This window comes from Rhinolophus ferrumequinum, chromosome 11, assembly GCF_004115265.2.
Source record: "Rhinolophus ferrumequinum isolate MPI-CBG mRhiFer1 chromosome 11, mRhiFer1_v1.p, whole genome shotgun sequence".
In the NCBI taxonomy this organism is placed as follows: domain Eukaryota; kingdom Metazoa; phylum Chordata; class Mammalia; order Chiroptera; family Rhinolophidae; genus Rhinolophus; species Rhinolophus ferrumequinum.
In genome coordinates, this window is record NC_046294.1 from 76,258,267 (window position 1) to 76,285,421 (window position 27,155).

At 35.3% G+C, this 27,155-nt stretch overlaps 1 protein-coding gene across 1 annotated transcript in view; it reads right to left on the minus strand.

Annotated features, from left to right (window-relative positions):
- The window catches only part of CWF19L2 (CWF19 like cell cycle control factor 2), a 100,347-nt gene extending 80,231 nt beyond the window's left edge, over positions 1 to 20,116 (minus strand). The window contains exons 1-6 of the mRNA XM_033121911.1: positions 19,994 to 20,116; positions 18,287 to 18,397; positions 17,397 to 17,516; positions 10,669 to 10,779; positions 9,726 to 9,845; positions 2,969 to 3,062 (exon numbers count right to left, since the gene is read on the minus strand). Coding sequence (XP_032977802.1) covers positions 2,969 to 3,062; positions 9,726 to 9,845; positions 10,669 to 10,779; positions 17,397 to 17,516; positions 18,287 to 18,397; positions 19,994 to 20,086 — 649 coding nt within the window. The 5' untranslated portion in view covers positions 20,087 to 20,116. The remainder of the gene's footprint in view (positions 1 to 2,968; positions 3,063 to 9,725; positions 9,846 to 10,668; positions 10,780 to 17,396; positions 17,517 to 18,286; positions 18,398 to 19,993) is intronic.
- Positions 20,117 to 27,155: the final 7,039 nt, after the last annotated feature.

Here is a 27,155-nt window from a genome sequence, read left to right on the forward strand (position 1 = left end):
AACTACATATCAGGAGATTCCTAAATTTTCAGTCTTGCTGCTACTGCTAACTAGTTTAAAGCTCTTAAGCAGATCATTGACTTCTTTGGACTCTTGTGGTTTTACCTGTAATATAAGGCAATTGATTAAACCACCTTTGAAATTTCTTCTATCACAAAAGATTCTAAAAGAGAAAGCCAAAAAATAGATGGGAAAAAATATATAGGAGGAACAGAAATGTATCAGAAGAGTTTTGTAAGCAAGAATTTCTACTAACTACACGGTAACAAATATAGTCTTCTAATGAAGAATCCAGAGTAACTAACCCCAGACTAGAAATCAGAAAACCTGATTCTAGCACGATTCACATGACTACAAGCAAATTTCCTGGCCACTCAAAAACTTATTTTCCTGAGCAACAAAATCAGGACAATAGCACCTACTTTACCATCTTCACATAGTTGTTGTAAAAATAAGCTGATTACAAATGTGTCATGTAAACTTTAAAATTGTACAAATATTCTCATTACTAAAATATAACTAAAAATAATTTTGTATGGGTGTTGAAAACAGTTTACTTACTTTTCTACTTAATTTTCTCTAAAAAAATAAAAATCTAGCTTAACAAATTATTAAAAATATGGCACCTCAATCATTACAAAAATACTGTTGATAAAATCATCCCAGAACATTTAATCATTTAAACAAGTATTTGGTATCATTGACATTATTGAGTATTTACTATATTCCAGATATTGTGCTAAAAGATTTTCTCATTTATTCCTCAAAATAACTATATGATAAGTATTATCATTAGTCCCTTTAACAGAGGAGTAAATTGGACTCAGAGATCAAGAAAATTTCCTAAAATCACACAGCTAGAAGTGGAAATACAAAATTCTAATCCCAAGTAGCCTAACTGCAAAGTCTGAGTCCTTAACTATTAATATAACACTCTAGCACCTCTATATCTCAATACTAAAGTTCTAACACTTTTAGGTGCCTAACATTTCAGCCCTACCATTGGTCTAAACAGAAAGACCACACTATCTACACATGCAGTCAGATCTGTAGATCATTTCTTAAAACTTAATTTCAACTCGAGGATCTGAACCTCTTGACAAACATAAGCTTTCTGTCATTTTTCCTCTTTCTAAATAAATATAACATGGGAAAGGGAAGTGGTAAAAGCATAAGATGAAAGGGAAGGGAGAAAGATCCTCTAAAAGCTTTATGAAAGGTTATTTTTCTCCTTTAATGTCTTTGATTTGCCGTTTCGGCCCACTGAAAGATACTACTTAAGGTAGAACTTTGGGTATTTTACACTCAGTGAAGTCAAGAACCTGGTGACTACAAATACCCAAAAACAGGGTTTGCCAATTCTACTAAGTTCTCCCCATAGATGAATTTATGCACTTTCCTCTGATAATATTGGTGGTAAACACTTGGGTCATAAAATCAGCCCTACATGGTCATGGTTTACTGAGTTAACTTACTGCGCCCTAAATTTTTTAAGTTTCTGAAAATAGCATTTCAAAGAGATCCTTGTATGACTACAGTTACTGTAACCCAGCATAGACATTTCTACCCATGCTGAAAGGCAAAAAAGAAAATGTTACAATTACTAATAACTTTGTAAACAACTAAAGAAAAATTATTTTTAAAAAAACCCTATAAGGTGGCTCTATAGACATCTCTACATAAACTACAAAAGAATTTTAATAAATGGTAAAAATAAAAATATGTATAAAAAGCAAGAAAATATTCTGATAAATCATTAAGATGAAAAGATAAACATCATGATTTACAATATTACTATCTCTACACTGGGTTAATAGTACTATAAATAAACTTTTAGTTGAATCGTCAAGGCAACGTTTAATTGGCATATAATTATTTTTTTAAAATTATGGTATCGAGTATAAATATGTGACACTTAAATATTTTGTCTCCATCTGCTGGAAACTAATAGCACTATCTTAAGGGTAATACAAATTTTATGAATGCTGGAAAAGGTGGAATTTCTGAAGACATAAAATCACATCTGTAATGTTTATACATTATTTTCATGAATTTTGAGACTTAATACTTTTTCCCCCCATTTTCCGCCTTCCCCAGCCCCACTCAGGTTCAAGCCATTGTTTCTCAGTCTAGTTGTGTAGGACGCAGCTCCCTGGCCCATGCTGGTATTATGAGCCTTGTGACACTCACACTGCCACTCACACTGGCCACTGGCCGCTCCTGCCAGCACACAGCAGCCTGCAGCAGCTCAGGCCAACCTCTAGCTGCTCACGGCAGCCCAGCTCCAGGGAGAGCTGTTATTCACAATCTTAGCTGTAGAGGGCGCAGCTCACTGGCCCATGTGAGAATCGAACCGGGACTTCGGAGTTAGGAGCACGGCGCTCCAACCACCTGAGCCACCAGGCAGGTCCAGACTTAATACTTTTTACATTTCGTTATAGAATGTAACAAAACAAAGCATTATTATATCCTCACAGGATCATACTTTGCACTAATCCACTCAAAATAAAAAGTCAAAATCATGAAGTATAAAATACACATTTAATCAATTTACTCCCAAATATATCATCTTCCCAGTTATTAATAAATTAAATATGGCCTCAAAAGACTGCAAACATTTCATCAATGCTTGACATATGTAAACTGAGCCTTTAGTAATAATATATAGATGCTTGAAATACGAAATCATACAAATTTCACATCAGATAATAAACTTATAGTTTTGAAAATATAGAAGCAAACATAGATAATTAAGGACTTGATCAAAATTACAGCATCAAGCAGAAATATTAAAATAATCAGTAATAAAACGTAGATTTACTATATCTCAGAATCTGATTTATATATTAAACATTTTTGGAATTCATAATACATCTTGCCAATTTACCAACAAACTCAGTTCATTGCCTTAGGAATACCAAGTTACAAAAACTGCTTATGTGGCTACAACCAAAATATAAAGAGATACCTTTAGTAACTGATGTTGCATTACAGTCTTCTGGTGGAAGACCTGTCCCACCGTCCTTCCAGTATGGATTCAATTCTCTTTCCAGCAGTCTGGACTAGAACAAAACATTTTCAGAAGTCATAATTTTAAAATAACCCCACCATAAAACCTAGTAATAAATAACGTATCTGAGACTCAGTTAATAGTCGTAACCTTGGAACAAATATTTAAAACACTCTTAAGACACACTCTTCTGCAGCTTGCTGGAAATAATGTGTGAATTAACATGTATCCCTTGCTTCCACTGAATGCCTACTATGAACCAGAACTGAGCTAGATACAGAGATATAACAATCAATATACCTAACTCAGCCCTTGCTAGCTTGTGAGATAGTGAGGAATACAGACAATAAACAAATAACTGACAAGTGCTTTGAAGATAAAAGTCCAGAGCGCTAAAGCCACACATAATTCAAACTCCTCTCATACTGAAGGATCAAAGACTTCCTAGAGGAAGTAATATGTGCAGTCTTAGACCTAAGGATGAACAGAAATTAGCCAAATTTTCTTTGTGGGAAGAGAAGGCACAGAGATGCTCCAGGCAGAAGGAACAACAGCATGTTCATAAAACCCTAGAGGAAGGTGAAAACATAGCATCTTCAGGGAACTTAAAATAATTCAAACTGGTTAAAATTTAGAAGCATGAGTGAGTAGTGGTTAAGAGATTAGGTTGTACAATAATCAGGGACTAGGCCACATAAACTATTTTAAACTGCTGTTAAGATTTTATGCTGGGGCAACCGTGAGTCATGAAAGAGGTTGGCTTTGTATTACACAGAGAGCAAAGCAGTTTCAAGCTGGAGGAAAGACTGAGGAGCAAGATTAGAGACAAGAATCCAGTCAGAAGATTGTGGCAATAATCAGTAAAGAGATGATGATAGCCTAGTCACAATACAAATGACTCCTGTGTTCCAAGTGCTATGCTGGGCACAGGTGCTACAATGAGACAGCCAGGCAGAGGCTTGCCAATGAGGAAGCCTTGCCATCAAAGACCCTATGGTCTAGAGAAATGGGGGAGACAATTAGGCAATATCAATATGGGTAAGTGCTAGGAAGGTACAGGGTGCTATAGACCACATACTGGTGGTTCCTAACTGACCTTACAGGAAGTCAGAAAGTGATTCTTAGAATTAATAATGGCAATTATTAGAATTAACAATGGCAGTTAGATGGAAAAGAATGAAAAGTTAATTAAATGTTAGTTTCCAGTAGTATGAATCAACCATACCACTGATAAGAAAAACGGTGGATCATTTTTTTTAAAGGCTTTTAAAATGTACCCATGAGCTGACAAAAAAAGCACAGAATCTTCAAAAGAGGACATTAAGTTAAAGGTTAAGTTAGAAGGATAAGTAAAACTGTAACAATTTGGTTTCTTTATACCAAAAAAGATTCTGTCACCTCTAGTACAAAATCTCACAGTATCTATAATCAAGGAATTTCTTCCAGTGGTCTTATCTAGACACTCAAAGAGATACACATCAGATACTCAACAGGATAAAAAAGGCTGGAATTACATACTGTGGAGGACAACTGACACAGGGTAGACAAACTACGAGATCCCATCTGATAATATACAAAAGAAAAAGGACTCTGCACACACCGGTTTTACAAAACAGCTTTATAAAAAATAAATATTGTTACCGCCAGAAAAAAAAAAAGAAAAAGGACTGACTATATAAAGACTACTACAAATCAGTAAGAAAAAGAAAACTCTAGAAGAAAAATAAGGAAAAAAAACATAAACAAGCAGTTTGTACTATAAGAAATCTGAATGACTGAAAAACACAAGAAACTCTCTCATATTAATCAAACAGATGTAGGTTTAAAAAAAGGGAAATATTTCTCACCTAAAAATTAGCATGACAAAAATTTCAAAGTTTGACAATACAAATACTTAGTATGGTAAAGAAACATACATTGTTGGCAGTATAAATTGTTATAATCTCTTCCCAAGTATTTGTAAAAGAAGATAAGTGCACACTTTATAACTTAGCAATTTCACTTTTAGATATGCATAAGGACCTTCGTTTAGCACTGTTTGTAATAGTTTGTAAAAGTGAAAAACAGCAAATAATGTAAATGTCCACAGATAGCCAAAAGGAATAGATAGCTACAGTATGTCAGTTAGACGATGGAAGACTATATAGTAATTAAAACGAATGAAGTAGAACTAAGATTATCAACATGAATCAGTCTCTAAAACACTCTCAGGCCTTCTAGTCAAGGCTTATTAGGCTTCTAGTCTAGGCTTATTAGGGTTCCATTCATCACAACCTCCCTGCTCAGGATAAACAGAAAAAATATAGAAAATAGAAAACACACTTGAGTTCAAAACAAGATAAACATCTCTGTGGCGCAGAACAGATATGCAAAGCAGTAAGCAGAACTGAAACTAAAGACCTACTGGGCTCTGTATGCCAGCAGAAGGTGACAGTCCTTAGTTCAATCTATAAGATAAACACTACAAGTGCCCCGCTGAAACAAGGGAAAGGAGCCAGCCTCACCACATGAAGCCAAGAACTGGGATGGCAAGATCTACTTGTAAAAGAAGGTTGAAAAGTTGGCAAGCATCTCTATCACGCTACAGACTGGGTCTACAGGTACATGCTTATATATGTGTGTCTATAGCTTATAGCACAATGGGGACACGAGAAGCCCAGAGGACACAGACTAGTCTTGAGCACTGGTTTTCAACTGTGTGTGACCTTGATCCAAGGTCAAAAGATTTTTTGTGCTTGTGTGTGTGCGCGCGCGCACACCAAGAGATTTTTGTCTATGTGTGTGTCTCCAAAACTAAAGTTTTAGCAAACAAAATATATCATTATTACATGTAATAAATACACTGATTTTTTTTATTTTTAAACACTGATTGCAATAAATTAATTTCATGACTCACATTTTGAAAAATACTAGCCTAGAAAACCAAAGAAATGATATCCTCAAAATCAAGAGGAGATATAAAATCTAAATGCTTCACACCAAAGCTTCAGTTAAGGGTCACATTTTAGACCTCATCCCATTACCTTTATTTTACCCTCAATCCCATTACAAGAATTAACATTTGGGTCTAAGGCAATGGCCATTTATTTCTCAAACCAAGTATTTATCATGTGTTAAGAATATGATGATGTGCAGAGAACACCACACTCAAACTGATGTGCAGATGTTTGAAAATTGGCTACTCTCACTCACTAGTTGCAATAATTTACTTCTGCACACAACAATCTGAATTCTTACCAACACAAAAATCAAAAATTACTACAGACTATGAACTTCAGAACTAAATCCAGGATTTGCAGGAAAACAAGGTAAATTCCCGGGGAAAAGAATAATAAATGTACAATTTCAAATGTACAAAAAATTAAAAAAGCACCTACTATAGGCAGAGTTCTATACTAGTTGCAAAGGGAGATATAAATATAAACGAAACAGTTTTTTCTCAAAAAGTTTGTAATCCTATAAGGGAAATAAGATAAGACTATTAAATTACAGTACTTTACAGAAAACTACAAGTACCACATAGTAAAGGAGTAAATAAAGTGCTATGGAAACATAAAGAAGAAGAGACTTATTTCAGTCAAAGGAAACAGGAAGAATTTCATTATATATGTTAAATCAGGTCTTGCAGGATAAACAGGATGCAGACATAAAGAGAGGGAACTCAGAAAGAACTAGATGAACAAAAATTTAGAGACAGGAATTTGCAGAGAAATATGAAGGAAAGTAATTAAACTAGTTTGGATGAAGTATGAAATTACTTCATAGAAAGAGTCCAATCTAAATGGGTTTGAACTCTATTTGCAGGCAGCTTTTGGGGGCCTTTAAAGGATAACAATAAATGTATCACCTTTCTTTTTCAATCCAGGCCCTGAACAAGTTAAAAATACAATAAAAAACACAAGAAGTAAAAGACAAAAAATTACCTTTATTGCTGGTAAGGCTCAATTGGAAGATAATTTTTCTTTCAGTGAAAGCCAAATGGGCCTGTTATTTGAACCCTACAATGAAGCAGACTCCCGTGTGTAGACAGCACTGAACCAGCCCCCTACTTCACCTCATTCCCCACATGGTTTCTACAGGCAGCCTGTTCCATAAGCAGTAAAAGCAGAGCCAAACAAAGTAGGCATAGTTTATTCTTTCCAAATTTTCCAATAGAAAATGTAGTCCATATCCTCAAGGACAGAAATGAGAAAGAAGGGGGGCATAAAATACCACTAGTGGAGCTTCTTCTACCAGAAAGGAAACATTAGAAACGGCAACAACACATTCTCCTTAACTTGAATCACTGAAGACTTTTAAGCAGAATACCACGATCAAAAACTACTTTGAAAAAATTAACTGGACATCAGCTATAGGATGCTGAAAAACAGAGGTTATTGTAATTGACAAGGCAAGAGTAATCAGGGCCTGAACCATAATAATATCTAACCTTAAATGGTTCTTAGTTCCCGGGATTGTCCTCAGTTCATTACACATACTAACTCAGCTCCAATATAGATGAGGTAAATGAGGTTCAGAAAGGTGATGACATACGACTAATAGGTGGCATTCAAACTAGAGCAGTAGCAGCAGGAATGAAAATGATACAGATGCAAAGGACAAAAACTACATAAGCAAATAATAGATGCTGAGTTAATTAAATCGGAGAAATACACACACACACGCACACACACACACAGTCTGACAAGGGTGTGACAATTGAGTTCACGAACTTCACTGCAAAAATGTTGCTAACCTTTTTTGATATCAGAGGGATTATTCATTATGAATTTGTACCAACTGGACAAACTGTTAACCAAGGTTACTATTGGAAGTGCTGAAAAGGTTGCGTGAAAAAGTTAGATGACCTGAACTTTCCACCAACAATTCATGGTTCTTGCATCACAACAATGCACCAGCTCACACGGCACTGTCTGTGAGGGAGTTTTTAGCCAGTAAACAAATAACTGTACTGGTACACCCTCCCTACTCACCTGATCTGGCCACCAATGACCTCTTTCTTTACCCAAAGATAAAGGAAATAATGAAAGGAAGACATTTTGATGACATTCGGGACATCCAGGGTAATACGACGACAGCTCTGATGGCCATTCCAGAAAATGAGTTCCAAAATTGCTTTGAAGGGTGGACTAGGTGCTGGCGTCGGTGCATAGCTTCCCAAGGGGAGTACTTCAAAGGTGACCATAGTGATATTCAGCAATGAGGTATGTAGCACTTTTTCTAGGATGAGTTTGCAACCTTAATTGTCAGACCTCGTGTGTGTGTGCGTGTGTGTGTGTGTGTTGTGTGTGTGTGTGTGTGTGTGTAAGAAAAGATATGTTACTTAGAAAGCCTGAAATTCAAAGCCGGAAAGTTAGTACGATAGGCACAACAAAAGTATTAGATTGTTAGGAAAGTGAAAGCAGTTTTATAAAAAGCATTTCTAAGAAAAACTAATCACTCTTTCAATCTTTAATAGATATATTAATATATTCAAGAGTTAACTATGTTCTATTGTTTGATATGGAGAACAGGTCTGAATATCAGCAAACTGTAAGACCGCAAGCCAGGGTTGCCCTAACATACCAGACCGCCAATACCCACAAACAGCACAGCATGATTTCAGAAGCAAATATGTCATGGCAATGTGTAAAATCAACTTACAAACCCCATAAAGCTCCCCTTTCTTGCTCCACTATCCACTGAGTATTCCCCAACTGTACTTTCCCCTTCTCTTTTAGTAGGATAGCAGGAGTCCCAACCCCCTCAGGACTAACTCAGAGACAAAAACATTTTACAGAACTTACTCAAGATGTTCCAAAATCCCTAGCTTCCAATGTTCCATATGGACAGCTATTTAATTATAAGCCAATACAATTAACCACACATACATTTTCAGAATTAAAATTAAACTGGAGAAAAAAATAGAAAACAACATTGATCATAGGACTCTTATGATCACTCTCATTTTTCATTTATTAGCCCCTCTATGCTGCATTCAAGGTAAATTCTTCAAGACTATCTTCATATTCACTAATTCTCTCTTTGGCCGTATTCAATCTGTTTTTTAACCATCTACTGACTTTCTAATTTCAACTGTAATATTTTTCATTTCTATAAGTTCTTGTTGGCTCTTTCTCAAATCTGCCTTCTGAACAATCTCTTCCTTATTCATATGTTCTACGCCTACTGTTACTGTATAAAGCTATTTATACTGCTGTTTATTGTTTCAGATGCTTCTCATTCATGGACCATCTTTGTATTTTCATGTATTTTAGGATTTTATATTATGAGCTGACATTCCAGAGAACTTGTTTCTGGGAAACATGATGCGCAAATTAACAGTGTGACCCTCTGGAAAGGAATGGTGGTTACTCTTCTACCAAGCACTTCAAGGCATTACCAACTCAAGAATACTTTAAAATTAATTATCACCTAAAGATTTTTCAGACCACACAGGTAGTATAGTTCAAGTCCCAAACATTTATGAATCCAAGTGATAAACTAAACTAATTGACTCAACTATATATGCCCTCTATTAATAAATCTAGTATCTTCAAACTGACTTCCTACAGGAAACTTATTTTAAAAGAACTTATATTTCATAGTTGTTCTCACTATTTTATTAAATATCACAAAAAATATTGTGTTACAAGTAAAAGTGCATTTCTATAAATGTCTTATCAGTTTATTAAAGGCAAATTAGAAAGTTAAAGTATTTGAAATACTATCTTACCTGTTCCATTGCTTGAGCTTTCTCTTGCTCTATTTTCTTCATAGTTTCCTTTTCAGCTTTGAGTGATGATGATGACACAGTTTTAACAGACATAAAATCAACAGTCATCCACTCATCCCTCTGTTGAAAAAAGAAGTCATTTTGACCTAAATTATTAGAACACTAAATATTTAGTAGTAAAATTTGGTACTTTGGTGGCACTCAAACCTGGATTAAATCCTACATGACTGTCTAACTTGAAGCAAATTTCTTAGTCTCTCCCCTGTAAAATGAGATAAAATCCCTACCTTTCAGGACTGTTTTAAGGAGTCAACAAGAAAACAGATTTAAGGCATCCAGACCAGTGCCTGACACACAATAGACATTCGAAACATTAGTTCCTTTTCACCTTTTCTCTCTTCCCTGTAGCTAACAGTGTATAAACAGCATTCTTCCTCAGGCATATGAACTACAACGCAAATCTATGAACTATCCAACTAGAAGTATTGCTAAGAAAATTATGATATGAGGATAAAGGAAAGAAACTGTGATTGAACTCTACTCACTGTAGAAAGGTCAGATGGAGGTAACAGTATAAGGTTTCAAGTACATACCGGGAGAGTGTCACTTTTCTATCAAAAACCAGAGAGTAGGAAACCCTCTAAGAGATTAGAATATAGATAATAAGCACTTACTTCCTCTCAGAAGGAGAAGGGGCGTCTAATGGCTCAGCAAATAGCATTACGGCCAAAATTATGCAGAGAAGTACAGTGGTACCTCGGTTTTCAAACGTAATCTGTTCCAAAAGACCATTCGAGTTCTGAAACGTTCGAAAACCAGGGTACTACTGTATATTGGTTTCAAAGTTTAATTTTTCTTCTTAAGAAATTAGAATCGTCTTTCATTTCAACATTTATCTATGCTTATAAATTCACACTTATTTGCTTAAAATCAGGTGGCTTACCTGAGTAACTTGGTTGTCTTCTTTTTCTGACGTTTCATCTTTCACTTTCCAGGCCTTTTCCTTGCCAGGAGTCTGGGATGGAACAGCCTCAACCCACTCATCGTCAGAACTCTAAGGATATTTAGCATGTAAGTGAGTTTCTCAAATCTGCACACTTTCATATAAAAATTCTGTTAAATAGTAGAAATTCAGCTTCCTAGAGAAAATTCTTACACTATACTTCCTCTTGAAAAAATTACATTGCAAATCGAAGAACATATAAATTCTCTATTTAGGAATAAGCTCACAAAGCACCAGTCAAATTATTTCTGTGTTCTTCGTAGTTTATTACCAAGCCAAGGTAAAACAAAAAATAAAGATTAGAACTGCTGGATAGAGAACTCAGAGATTACAACATAGCTGCAGTTCATACCAAAATCACGTAATACTGACATCTTTGCTTAACTAGAACAAAGGCAACAATACCTAACTAAACGAGTTTGCCTTGAAGTTTCAAATTTTGAGATTTCCCTAGATCTGAAAATGCAGAGATCTCAGTTAACAGCTAGGCTGGAAAAGCACTTTGCTTTCTGTGTTTAAATACCCGATGATTAAATCAACTGAACAGTATTTAGTCAACATCCTCTATGTGCTCAGCATTATGCCAGGTTTGGGGTTTTGTTTTCAACAAATATGTCAATCAACTCTTCTACGTTAAGCTGCCACAGTAAGTACTTTCACATATGCTATCATGTTGACGCCTTAGAACAACCCTACATGATTTTAGTTTCACAGATAAATTCCCACAAATTAAGGAACTTGCCCAGGACACATGGTATCCAAACAGGAGAATCAGAATAGAAATCTTCATCTGTCTAGCTCTAAAATCTATTCTTTAGAACTATATAACTTAAATGTAGAAAAGATCCTGGAAATCTCCACTGCAAACCCCTTGTTAATACAGAGCAGAGAAATTCTGAAGCCAATGAAGAAAGAAGTGAGTTTCCTATATGAAACCAGTATTCTTTCATTTCACAAAGTTCCTGAAAATCACCTAACTAGAGAACGCAAGTATCGTGTTTCCCCGAAAATAAGATATAGCTGGACCATCAGCTCTAATGTGTCTTTTGGAGCAAAAATTAATATAAGACCCAGTATTATAGTTATATCATAGATATTATTTATATTATATTATATTATATTACATTATACTTGGTCTTATATTATACTAAAATAAGACTGAGTCTTGTATTAATTTTTTTCTCCAAAAGATGCATTAGAGCTGATGGTCCGGCTAGGTCTTATTTTCAGGGAAATATGGTATGTCTAGTAAAAGGTATAATCCGCATAGTGTAAACGTATTTGTGCTCTGGCATTTCAACTGCCAACTGTTTCCCAATGCAGAGCAAATTTTATTCATTTATTATTTATTTATTTAGGTCTTGATTTAGGTTTAGAGAAACCTTAAAACTACTTATTTATATACACAGTTACAATATTTTAGGGTAATCACCATAAATGTATTTCTGGCCTACTCATCTTTACATTGTCAAATAAAAATAATAAACTTAGTACTTTCTTTGGGGGAGTGCCAATTTGCTAAGATCAAACTAAGAAAAACTTAAAATTGGTGTTCCACAGGATTCAATCAAAGATCTTCTTCTAAAATTATAGATTTTCTCTATCCTTCCAGATGCTAACCGATTACTTGAAATTCACCAATCAGAGCCATCACCATTACAGCTGCAACTAATCTCTAACCCTGGATGAATCCATCACCATGATCTATAACTTCTTTCCTACCAACAAAATCTCCTTCGCCCAGCCTTTAATATCAGTGTTGCTTGGGGTTCCATTCTTTGCCCACTGCATTTTTTAATCTCTAAACATTCCCCCCTGGGTCATTAAATCCACTCTCATGACGTGAACTACCACCAGTTGTGCTAATACCTTCCTAATGTATCTACCCAAATATAACTTAAACTGCCTACAATATTTGATGTTACACTGAATTCAATAAGAACAAAAAATAAACCCATCATCATCTTCCACAAAATGTGTTCCTCCTTCTATATTACTGAACTGAGTTACCTGGCATCACCAACCGCCCACTTACCCAAGTCAGAAATCTCAGGATCACCGTACCCTTCCCATCCAAACTTACTATTTTCATTTCCAAAATATTTCTCAACTATACCATACAGTGAACACCACATGATTACGATAGGAGCTAACCTCCATCCCCCGCCACATCTGATTCTTTCAGAGGCAGGTACTTGACCCAATTCATACTAATCTTAGTCACTCTCCAAGAATTTGAATCAAGACTAAATATGTTGTTCTATAACTAGAGAACTTGAAAGGCATTGGCCGAGGCCATTTCTGTCATAAGGAATATAAATGAGCAAACAGTGACCTGTATCGAGGAAAAAAAATAGAACTCAGAGGGGAAAAAATAGGGAAGATGGCCAAAATACTCATAAAAGCATTCACGATTCTAACTCCAGCTATTCCTAAAGCCCAGAAGCATTCCTAGAAGTCCAATGAGACTTTTGTACTCTAATAATAAGTCCCCCCCTCTTTTACATATAATCCAATTCAAGTTTGGTTTCCATCTAAATTGAAGCACAGAAAGGAAAAGGTTAGAAAGAAAGTGAACAGAGGCTCAGTGACCTGGGGGACAGTATCAAGGAGACTAGAAAAATAGGAAAAGGCAGAAACATTACAAAACAATAGCCAGAAAGTTTTAAATTTGATGAAAACTATGAACTAATGAATCAAAATAACATAAAAAACACAAAACAGGATAAACAAATAAAACAATATGAAGACACATAATTAATTCACTAAAAAAAAGATGGTAAAGAAAAAATTTTAAAAGCAATCAGAGCAAAAAAAAAAATGATATACAGAGGAAAAAGGATAAAAATGACTGCAGAATTCTCATTAAGAATGATGTAGGCCAGAAGACAATAAAGTGACATTTTAAAGCGCAGGAAAAGAATTATCCATAAAATTCTTTATCTAGTAAAAATACTGTTTAAAAATGAAGATAAAATAATAGGCATTTTCAAACAAGAGCTGAGAGGTTTCACTGTCAGCAGACCTATGCTACATAAAATATTAAAGGATTTCTACAGGCAGAAGAAAAATATTAGACAGAAATTCAGAACTACACAAAATAATAAAGAATGCCAGAAATGATAAATTTGTGGGTAAATATAAAAGACTTTTCACATGTTTAACTTTAAGTTCAAAAGATAACTGCTTAAAGTAAAAACAATTTACTGTGGAGTTTTTAACATATGTAGAAGTAAAATGTAAGAAAAAAATAAAAAATATAATAGAGGGAAGTGGAAACATATTGTTGGGAAGTTCGTATTATAAATGTGAAATGATATAATATTATTTGAAGGCAGAGCATGATAAGTTATTTAAAAGATGCATAAAATCTAAAGCAGTCATTTAAAAAAAATGAAGCACATTTAATAAGCCTATAACGGAGATGAGAAAGAATGCTTAAAAAAAACCTCGATTAACCTAAAAGATGTATTAAAACTAAAAGAATAAAGATATACAGAGGGTTCCAAAAAAATGTATACACATTATAAGAAAGGAAAAACCTGTATTAAAATTGTAATACTCAACATATACCGATAACAAAAGATAAATACAAGTCATGTGTAAACATTTTTTTGGCATCCCCTATATATACCATACACACACAAATAATAAAACTGAAGACGCTTTATTAATATGAGACCAAGTAGACTTTATAGAAGAATATTACCAGAGAAAAGAACCATTTCATAATAATATAATGGTCAATTCATCTTCCTAATTAAGGCTTCAAAATACATAAGGCAAAAACTGAAATGAACTGAAAGGGAAAATATACAAATTTAGAAATTAACTCACAAATATATATGCTCAACTGATTTTCAATAAAGGAGGTTAGCTAATTAAACAGAGAAAGGTTCTCCTTTGCAACAAATCGTGCTGGAAGAACTGGAAATCCATATGAAAAAAAAACTAAATGTTAACACTTCCTATACATTCTAAACAAAAATTAACTCAAAATGAATCCCTAATAAAGCAAAAAAGCCAAAACTATAAAACTTCTAGGGAAAAAAAAAGGAGAAAATCTTCACAACCTTGAGATGTACAAATTAGGATTCCAAAAGCAGTAACTAAGAAAAATGGCGAAAAAGAAATAATTGATAAATTGGACTTCACAACAGAAAACATAGAATGGCCAATAAAGACATAAAATGATGCTCTACATCATTGGTCTTCAGGGATAACTTCACATAGTAGGATGTGTGTGAATATTACTACACACAGTAGGATGGCCAGCAGTACAAAGACTGACAATACCAAGTGTTGGCAAGAATATGGAATAACTAGAAATCTTCTCATACACCGCTGACAGGAGTAAAAAATGGTCTAACCATTTTTTGAAAAATGACATTTTTTGCAAAAGAAATAAAAACATGTGCAGAAAAAGACTTGTACGCAAACATTCACAGTAACTTTATTCACAAAAGCCCCAAACTAAAAACAACCCAAATGACTTACAACGGGTAAACAGATAAACAAAGTATGGTATATTCATATACTAAAATGAAGAAATAAAAAGGAAGGAACTCCTGATAATGTGAAACTATATAAGGTGCAAAAACATTACATTGAGCCAAAAAGCCCAACACAAAAAAGATTACATTATATAAGTAATTTCTATGAAATTCCAGAAAAGGGAAAACTAATTTATACTGTCCGTAAGCAGACACATGGTTGCCCAATCCCAGAGTGAGGGAGGAAGATGTGAATATCTTAACAGACAGGGTTAAACAGGGGTATTCATTAAATAGTATACTTGAAATAGGAGCATTTTATTATATGTAAATTATACCTCGGTAAAGATGATTTTAAAAGCTAAAAGAAAAAATAGACCTTGACAAAGTCAAGATAATGCTTTCCAACCTCCCATGGATCCTCAGGGCTGCTCAGCAATTCATTTGCTTCTCTTTTATTACCTAAGCAAGGTTGTTTCAAATTTACACTTTTTCCTCAATCCTTACATCCTACTTCTACTCCCAAATTATCTTCTCAAATGATTTTATCTTCTACTTCACAAAAGCAACACAGAACAGCAGAAACACTGCCAATAATCTGCTTCCCCTCTCCCCATAACTTCTCATTTATCTTGCATTTATACACATCTCTACAACTTCCCTCCTAGCTCAGAAAAGAAGGTGTTCCTACTCCTGATCAAAGCTTCCCTTTTCCCCTGGGACCTGGCTACCCCAAACTTGTCATTCTCTTTGATATGATTTATCCCTCTTTCCCTAAAAACATTTCCTCAAAAAGACCTCCCTTCACTGTCAGTATAGGCTTCTCTTTCCTTCTTCAATCCACTTCAATGTAACGTGTGCACTGAGCATTCATTCACACTACTCTCTCTACGGTATTTGATATACAACGTCATAGGTACAAATGTATAGACTGTACGTTTAAAAAAAAAAAAAAAAGACTTATGTATATTTCCAGGAAAGAATGAAGACAAAGAACAGAATAATGTGTCTGTAGTAAGGGGAAGTAAGTGCCCTTAATCAAATGACATAAATGTTTACTTAGCCTGGAAGATGAAGCCCCATGGGATGGATATTCTTAACCTGTGATCCCTGCATAAACTCAAGGGAGTTTTATAAACCCCAGTGAAATAAACACAGTTGTATTTCAATTTCTTTTTGAAGAAAGGATCACTTACTTTTATCAGTTTCTCAACAGAGTCCACAAGCCAAACCCACTAATATGGAAACAGTGCCTCTATCTTCTTTTCACATTAGGATTTTCTAACTCCCTTTGCCCTGAGTTATATTTCAAAAAAATTTTTTAATATAATTTAAATATTCCTGCCATTTCAAAACATGCTGGTTACTGACAAAACTATCCAGTTGTATTTCTCATTATGAATTAATACACTGCATTCTCATATAAGATAGGTTTTCATGAGCCAATTACCATCATAGGGTATACAACCAAAAATTTACTTTCTGAAACTACAAGAGAGCCAGACTTTGGAATATGGTGATTCACCTGAGAGTATAACCTGTGCAGATCACACCTAGGGGACCAATTATCCCTAAATACCTCTAGCTTATCACTTTCTAAGCACAATATACCTCCTTTTTCCTGAGAACAAGCATGAAGGGGTTCGCCGGTTTTCCTTTCCTCTGTGAGTCCTCTCATCCGAGAACTAGCTAGCCAGAACAAACAGCATTCTCTCTTTTGGCCCCAAAGATCAATATATAAACATATTCTATTTTAGAGACTTAAATATTAATTTCTGTGAAAAAACAAACAAGGTCACAGACTCAAGTATCCTGGAATCGTTTTCCCTTATTTTTACAGTTCTGCTCTTTCCTGATTCTAATTTTCCAACCACTTCTACTTATGTCTTTTACTTCCTGTCTGGCTCCTCAGTGTTGGTGTTTATCTTTCTTTTCAGTTTCCTGAGGCAATTCACTTATTCTAATAAGCAATGATTCCCAAATTTCGTCTCCATCTTCTTACCTTTCTCTGTAACCTAAGATTCTTATTTCCAATATTTCCTTGACATCTCCAAGTAAATGTCTCCCAAGCTTTTTCATATCCTAACTGGTAATATTTTTTAAGTTCTCATACACTATTTCTTTAAATAAAATTTTCTCAAGTAGGTGCTTTGATTAGTTTTAGTACATACGTACTGATGAACTATCAGTTGACTCGTTTTTTTCATGCTTCTGTTTCTTATTCTTTTTTTTCTTCTCTTTCTTTACTTTTTTTGAACGCTTGTCTTTTTTCTTCTTTTTCTTCATAGAGTTTTCCTATAAATAATCATTTTGAAGAGGTAAGAATTACCTTCTTCAAAACTAAGAAAGGAATTTAGTTTTATCTTACTTTAAAAGGAAATATGTTAAGAGAAAAAAAATCTGTTCCAAAAATATTTAATTTTTTTATGAATTAAGACAAGAAATATGACTACATGAACAAAATCTTCTAAGAAAACTTAACATGCTTCTATAATACACGCACTACTAATAAATCATAGAGCTGAGATATCTTATCCAAAAATATGAGGGAAGTTTTCATTTATTTGTAGATTCACTTGACAAACAGATATAATCAAATAAAAACATATATACACAAACTTATGTGTGTATGCATTTATATGTATATATCTTCTATGGCCCCAAAAGAATTTATAGAAGATTATTGGGACATTTAAAATATAACAAGATAGCATAAATTAAAATTACGGAAAGAGAAAACAAGAATTGAGACAAGAAGAAAAACGAAAAACCCACATGACATTAAGCTTGAAACGCATACATTTTTAGACCCATAAGCTTACAAGTGGGCCAGAAACTCTACCAGCCAACTCAAGTAACAAAATCTACCCAAAGTCACAATATCCAAAATATTAAAATATATTATTTCTGCCAAAGAGATAAAACTATTCTGTAATGCCCACTATGTGATATTCATTCTGTAACTTGAAAACCGTCTATAAAGTTGCTCCTCCAAGATTAACTTGCAAGATTAAATGCAGAAACAGTCCGACGTGTTTACATCAAGTAGACCTGACAGTATTCACCTGTGAGAATTGTTCAATCCGCTCATTCACATCAGGTAACATCCATGTATCCTCACCTCGAAGTCGTTTAAGTTCTTTACGTCTTTCTTCCTTTTCAAAATTAGCTTTAGCCTAAAATATTGAAAAAAGAAAAATTAACAATTGATCCAACTGCGTTTCACAAAAAAGTAAAACAAAATCTCCCACTTTCATACATGTTCTCATGAATCAACAGTCTGTCTCTTACCAGTAATTTTTTCCTACGCTTCTACCAAAGTGTAGGAAAGATTTTCAAAAATACAAAAAAACAAACAAAAGACCCTCTCCTTGCCCATTACGAATCTCTAGTGAATAGAGCCACCAATCAAGGACAGAATCTTGGGACCTATTCTAGACCCTCCCCTTTCCTTAAGATTCCAATCTCAAGTATGACTTGAAACTCTTTTCCCTTCACCATCCCAGTGCTACCGCCTGAGACATTTTTAATTGTTAGGAGAATGACCACCATACCCCATACATTCCATCAGCAATGCCCATAACTCTCTACTCACTCCCCAAAAATGCTTCAGGAAAAATCATCTTTCTAAAAACAAAATGATCATATTGCGAATTTTTATTCATCCTTCAACAATATTCAAATAAAGTTCTTCCTAAAAGGTTGTTCCTGCTTTTTCATTCTCTTCCCAAACTCGAAAGCTGGGCTTGGTCCTTCTCAAACTCTATGCTTATCTCTATTATAAAATTTATCACAGCTTACAAAACCTACTGCCTCCAAACACTGCCTGAAATATCAGAGAGACAAAAATAAAAAATATTTGTTACACATATGTTTCATATGCTGAAATCAAAAAACAATACTGACCTTTCACCTGTCTAAGATTAATCACCCACTCGCTCTTCCCCTTTAAAATCTGGCTGTAGTCATTACATCTTCTCCTTCCTGTCTCCTTTACCTGCTACTTCCCATCTGCATTTAAACTCGTTTAAACTCTTCCATCTTAAAACAAATAAAAACAAAAACTCTCACTTACACTTTATGATGCTCTCTGCTTCATTTTTCCCTTCATTGCCACACTTCCTACATTTTGTCAGATAATTCCATAGTTTACTTCCTCCATTCTTTATAAGTTACCTCTCTGCATCTCAATCTTAATGAGAAATAGTTTGTCAGTCTTTTTCAAGGGGTGCAATTTCCTGGGTCTGTTGTGTCAACCCTTGTTTGGGTCGGTAAGGGTTTACAATAAGCCAGGAACTGATACCCATAGTACAAAAGGAGAATGAAACGGTCAAACGCAATTTACTCCAATGCGCCTTACATGTGTTCCTGAAAACGAACATTTTCATTTCACAAACAGCAGGAGTAAGGGCTGGGGCTGGGACATACGCTGGGGAGACTCATTAGTTGCGTAGTCCCTCGAAAGTGCGCAGCCCAGGTGATAGAAATGTCAACGCATTATGTAAAAAGTTAATGAAACTCAGAGGAAAGAAACAGGTCTTCCTGAAAAGAAAATGAGCAATTGGAGCCTGCCAGAGCATCTAAGAGGGAGAAGATACTCAAAAATTTGCAGGCATCCCACAGGGAGACCGCCCCCCCCGTTTCGACCCAGATAAGGTGAGATACTGATGGAGAGAGAAGAAAAGGGGTAGGGAGGAAGGAGAGCCAGAGGCCTAGCTCCCAGGAAACAGCCACAATTCTAAATGGTTCCCAAAACCCCAAAACGGAGTTACCTGGCGCAACACCTCGGCCCTGGCTATCCGTGTCTGCTCTTTACGCTCTTGGATACTCCTCTCACTTTCAAACCGACCACTGGCAGCCGCCATAGTTGTTGATGTCGTAAAAGTAGGAAACCATCACGAAGTCTTAGTTTACGACTGTCGTAATTAATAAACAAACCGGACTTCCGACTAGGGAGAGAACCGGCGCAGTTCCACCAAGAGAGCATGCGCGGATCTGGTTCCTGTGGTTACTCCAACGCCAGGTTTTAGAGACTTGAAGATTAAAGTGAGGAGTTGTCCTTCTTCGTATATTGGGATCGCCCTGAGCAGGATTAATGTCGCTATACATTTATTATGCGCTTTGCACGATAATAGCATTCTCAGCTATTTCCTCTTAAAATCCCCGGAGTAAGTTAGAAGCTCATACAGGTTAAGTTCGTACATCTCAAAAGTTTTCCACCAAAGGGCCCTTCTAACCAAAGAATTTCCCTGTGCTGGAGGAATGAACTGACGGGAGGCTGGCCGGAAAGGTAGTCGGAAGGGCAAAATTGCTTTGAAGATTCGGTGGTTTGCTTTGGTGGATTTTTTTTCCCAGTATATGAAACAGTCATGTGAGTGTTGTACTGTACTCCATAATTTATCGGTACTTATTTAAGCTGTTAATAAATGTTACATTTTTATTTAATCTCGTATTATTTGCTCAGATCCATCCAATCATTTTTCATGACAGTGTGCAATTACCTATTTGTGTGATTTTTATTGTTTTATGTTTGTATCTTCCAAACTTTAAGTTCCATGAAGACATTCTGAAGTACTGTTCAAGGGTTTTGAGAATACAACACACTGAATTCACACTTATAATCAAAGATAAAGAAGGCCGGAGAGTAAATATAAACTAGATACCTTAAAGACATTAAAAATAGTATAAACCAGATTAAATAAATATGCTTTCTTTCCAGGTTTTGTAAACTTAAATTTGTGTTTGCACGAAGCTTTCCCAGGAGTTTCTGCTTTACCAATCTGTAAAAATCTTGACCTTGAGCATGTAATGTTTACTTGTTTGATATGTAAAATAGAATATACACATTGTATTTTTGTTACAGAAAAGTGAATTTTAATTTACAAATTGACCTTGAAATATTTAACCCCTTAATTATACCTTGACTGATTTTTTTTATTACTAACTAAAATAACATTAAAAGTCTTTTCAGATTCTTTTGGGGAAAAACGTCTCCCCCACCCCACATCAATTATGTGGCAAATAAGAACAAATAGTATTTATAGTAGAAACATGCAAAATTATGACAAAAACTTTTAAATCCTACTTGAGGCACAAAAGAAGACTAGAACAAATGAAAAGGTATATCATGTGCTTCAAGAAGGCTCAACATCATAAAACAGATGTCCATAAGTGAATTTGTAAATACAGGGCAAGACCAATAAAACGACCAACAAAAAAAATGTTGGGATCAGGAAGGGGAAGTAGATAGGTTGATATAGAAAAACAAGGGAAAAGGAAGTTGTTTTGATTAGTTTGCATTTGGCCACATCTGATACTAGACATCCATGATTTAATTAAACAAGGGAAAATGTAGTACAGAGCATGAAGCTATGGTGAAATTGCTGAAGAAATCAGGTTGTTTCTCCTTTTCTGCTTTGTAACACTTAATCTGTGACTTAAGTTCTTCACAATCACAAGGAATGCATTGCATTCCTCCATATCTATGCATAGCATCTATAAGATGTAAGAATAAAAGGGTAGAACAAAGGGCAAAAAGTGTATGCCAGCTTAGTCTACCCCTTTTTAAGAAAATTTATGACTTTTCCTAAAGCCTAGTCCAGTTTCTTCCATTTAAATCTTGTGAACCAGAAATAGGTCACGTGAACACAACTCACTATAAAAGAGTCATGAAGATTCCAGGACAGATGTTATAGAATGACACTCAACGTGGGTTTGCCTGAGGTTTCTTTGTGGTTGGACTCAGGTTAGGCATTTCGAGCAGAACTATTAAGAAGTGTGACTATTCTCATTGCGTCCTATCAAGTAACACACAATTTCCATTTGTTCCATTTCCAGTGATGCTAACTCTGAACATTTCAATAAAGTGTTGTCTGCCAAACTTCACTGCAAAGTTACTCCTTTTCCCTTTGTAATTAACAAGTATTTTGGGGGTCAGTTCTTAAAGCTATGCAAATTCCTCATCAAACTTTCAAATTATTCATTTTATATCAGTCTGGACTCATGATTTGTTTTATTCAATAGATTCATATTTTTATTCGGAGGGATAATACATTAACAATATTTATTTTCTCAAATTGTCCCAGATTTGACTGTGCTTTATTTAAATTTCCTTAGCCTTTTTTACCTAATGTCCTTTTCCTGTTCCAGTATCCCACCCAGTTAATCACATTACACTTAGTCATCATCTCTCCTTAGGCTCCTCAGGCCTTCGACAGTTGCTCAAACTTTTCTTGTTTTGATGACCTTTGCAATTTTAAGGATGATTGGTCAGGTATTTTTGTAGAATGCACCTGAGTTAGGATTTTTCTCATGATTATCATTGAGGATGTTAATCTTGATTACCTGGCTGAGGTCGTACTTGTCAGGTTTCTGCACTGTAAAGTTGCTCTTTTTTTCCCTCCCTTTCCATACTGTAGTCTTTGGAAGAAAGTCACTATGTGACTCTAACATGTAAGGAGTAGGGGTTTATGTTGCACCTTCTTCAGCATGGAGTATCTACATCAATTATTTCAAATTTTTCTGCATAGGAAATTTGTCTCTTATCCCCCATTTATTTAGTTATGCAATTATTTATTTATCAATATGGACTCGTGGATATTTATTTTACACTTTTGGTTAAAATCCAATGCTATTTTATTTTCTTATTCAAATTGTTCCACCTCTGGCCATTGGGAGCTCTTTCGGTTGGCCCTCATCATTATAGGGTTTAATTTTGTTTTAGCACTTCCTTACTGTCTGGCGTGACAAGATGCTCCAGACACATCTTGTGTATTTCCTGTCTCAGTTCTAGAATCAATCATTTCTCCAAAAAGCTCTGGTGCCTTTTCTTGGAGAATGGTATTAGAAACTAAGATACGCAAACTGTGCTCAGTGCTACTGGAGTGTTATTCCTTCTAGGCCCCTTAACTGACAAAGATGAATATGTTTATATTCCAACCCATGTGTGTACACATTTCTGTTTGACCGTCTGTATCTATACTAAGATACATGAGTTCATACTGATATTACCCATTCTATTGCCACATAGATCATTCTAGCCTCCTCTTGCCTATCTGTAAATTCCCATTCCAGCAATGAGAAACCAGGCTCCCACAGTCCTCCATCCGTTTAATTATTCAGCTCAAGTTTATCAATTAAATTACAGTGCTTATATATAGTTTTATTTTAGTCTTACAGACTTCACTCATTTCCAAAATTACTTATGTCAGCACCTTTTCCCCCACCCCCTTCAATGAAGTTGTTTCCTACATTTGAAACACATTCTTTTGTGTTGTTCTGCATTTCATTCTTGAATCCCCACACCTCCTATAGAATTTTTTTAAATGTTGCAAACATTAAGGTTCACTTTGGTGCTGTATACTTCTATAGGTTTTGACAAATGCCAATGTTGTGTATCCACCAGTAGAATATCACAACAAATAGTTTCACCACCCTGAAATATCCCATGTTTCACCTATTCAACCTTCCTACTTTCCCTCAAACAATTGGCCATCACTGCTCTTTTTACTGTTTCCGTAGTTTTACTTTTTCTAGAATGTCATATAATTGGGATCATACAGTATGTAGCCTTTATAGACTGGCTTCTTTTACTGAGCAATATGAATTTAAGGTTCATCCATGTGTTTCTGTGTCTTGATAGCTTTTTTTTCAATCACTGAATAGCATTCCACTGTATGGATGTACCATCATTTATCTATCCAGTCACCTATTAAAAGACATCTTGGTTGCTTACAGTTTGGGGTAGTTATAAATAAATCTACAACGAGGTCAGAAAACTAAGTTTGCAAACTCATCCTAGAAAAAGTGCTGCATACCTCATTGCTGAATATCACTACTGTCACCTTCTAAGTACTCCCCTTGGGAAGCTATGCACTAACACCAGTGCCTAGTCCACCCTTCAAAGCAATTTTGGAACTCTTTCTCTGGAATGGCCATCAGAGCTGTGGCTGTAACACACTTGATGTCCTGAATGTCATCAAAATATCTTCCTTTCAACATTTCCTTTATCTTCGGGTAAAGAAAGAGGTCATTGGGGGCCATATCAGGTGAGTAGGGAGGGTGTTCCAATACAGTTATTCGTTTGCTGGCTAAAAACTCCCTCACAGACAGTGCCGTGTGAGCTGGTGCATTGTCGTGATGCAAGAGCCATGAACTGTTGGCAAAAAGTTCAGGTCATCTAGCTTTTTCACGCAGCCTTTTCAACACTTCCAAATAATAACTTTGGTTAACTGTTTGTCCAGTTGGTACAAATTCATAATAAATAATCCCTCTGATATAAAAAAAAAGGTTAGCAACACTTACAACAAGTTCGTGAACTTAATTGTCAGGTCTTGTATAAACATTCACATACAAGGTTTTGTGTAGACACAAGTTTTCAAATCAGTTGGGTAAATGCCTAGGAATGTAATTGTTGAATCGTATGGTAAAAACTATGTTCAGCTTGGAAGAAACTGCAAACCTGTATTCTGAAGTGTCTGCAGTACTTTGCATTCCCTTCAGCATTGAATGAGAGTTCCTGTTGTTCTGCGTCCTTGCCAGCAATTGGTATTACAAGTTTGGGGGATTTTAGCCATTCTAAATGATGTGTATAATATCTCATTATTGTTTTAATTTACAATTCCATACTGACAAATGATGGTGAGCATCTTTTTGTATCCTTATTTGTCATCTGTATATTAAGTTTGGTGAAGTGTCTGTTCAGCTGTTAATTTTCTTACTGAGATTCAAGAGTTTTTTTGTCTGTGTATTTTGGATAGAAGTCGGTAAGGAAGATGTTAGGTTTAGGTTAGGAAAATTCGCCTTCATTGACTGATGTGACTCCATTGTTTCATTTTGTCTGTTTTTCCCTCATCAGCAGATGAGGGGAAGAGTCTCCCTCATTGGCAGATGAGGTGAAGAAGTTTGTTTCTTTTTGTCTGTTTCTCCTTCCTCAGCAGATAAGGTGAAGAATCTCCCTAGTGGACAGATGAGGTGAAGAGTCTCCCTTTGTCTGTTTCTCCCTCATCAGCAGATGAGGTGAAGAAGTAACGAGTTATATAAGAATGACATGACAGGCACATTGCCAAGCTTTAGATGGCCCCAGTCTGGAACAGCATGCTTGTTTGTCCAGATGAAATGGCCCTTCAGCCAGATAAACAATATCCTTATCACATTAGCTATGGAGCCCTCACGGAATTGGCCGTTCCTTGAAGAGGAGGCAGGAACAAGAAAATTGGCTTCTAAAGTGCATCTGAAGAGATATATAAGACAGACCTCAATTGGCAGAAAATTGGAACTTAGAATTTGGCACTTGGAACTGAAGCTTACATACAGCTTGCAGCACGGGGGGGCTGCCTCAGTTTCCAGCCACAGACCTGGTGAGATCTCTTTGGGTTCCTGACCTTTCCAGTGTTGCTTCCCAACAGCTGGGTGAGCTTCTTGGCATAACATTGTTATTAATGTGTATGATTTAGTCTTAACTGCCTTTACCTTCTATTATTGTACATCTTCTGATGCCTTTGTCTTTCACTGTGTATTTCGAAATAAACTGACTGGGTCCTGTTTCGCGTGTGCTCCCCTGCCTTTCCCCGCTCGTCATTACAAAGTCCTTTATCAGATACCTGTTTTGTAAATATTTCCTCCCAGTCTTGTCTTTTCATTCTCTTAGTAGTGTCTTTCACAGAGCAGTTTTTAATTCTAATAAAAGTCCAACCTATTTTTCTTTTTAATGGATTGAGCTTTTGGTGTTGTATCTAAAAACTCATCACCAAGCCCAAGATAACAGATTTTTCTCCTTTGTTTCCTTCTAGAAATACTTTATATTTTTGCACTTTGTGTTTAGGCTTATGATACATTTTGAGTTTATTTGAAAGGAATAAGGTCTGCATCTGGGTTCATTTTTTTGCATATGGTTGTTCAATTGTTCTAGCACCGTTTATTGAAAAGACTATCTTTATTGAATTTCTTTTGCTCCTTTTTCAAAGATCATTAACTCTGTTTGTGTGGATTATTTCTGGGCTCTCTAGTCTGTTCCATTGATCCATATGTCTATTCTTTCACCAATATCATTGTCTCAATTACTGTAGTTTTATAGTAAATCCTGAAATTGGATAAAGTGAGTGTTCTAACTTTGTTTGTGTTAGCTACCATGTTTCCCTGAAAATAAGACCTAACCAGACAATTAGCTCTAATACAGCTTTTGGAGCAAAAATTAATATAAGACCCGATCTTATGTAAGACCCGGTCTTATTTTACTATAAATTTACTAAAAATTTATTAATTTTTGCTCCAAAAGACACATTAGAGCTGATTGTCCAGTTAGTCTTATTTTCGGGGAAAGATGGTATTTGAGGCCTTTTTCCTTTTCCTATAAAATTTAGAATCAGTCAATATCTACAAAATAGCTTGCCGAGAATACTCTCACATTTTTTTCTGTAGTCTATATTTTTAGAAAACTTGATTAAATTTTCCAAACATTGAAATATGTTATGATATTAAATATTCATATATTAAATACAATTCTTCAAACTATAGCTAGAGGTTCTGACATGCCTCCTGAAGATGTGAGCCTCTGATTGAGTATTCCAGACTTAGACCTTCCATACCACACAGAAACATCGTTTGTTACCATCAGTCTTTTCAAAATCATAGTTCCTGATGATATTTTATTAACCATATACACATAGAACTTAATATGTACCAGGCACTGTTCTAAGTACTTTATAAAAATTAATTCACGTAGTCCTTAACAACACCCTGTGCTATACGTAGGTGGTGTTATTATTACATTTATTCTTCAGATGAGAAACTGAGACATGGAGATGTTAAATAATTTGCAGAGTTCACATAGCTAGTAAATTAGAGAGCCACTCTTTGAATTCAGATAGTCTCTCTCCCCTGTGTCGTACTTAACCACTATGCTACATTGCCTATCAATGACAAATGAGAAACATC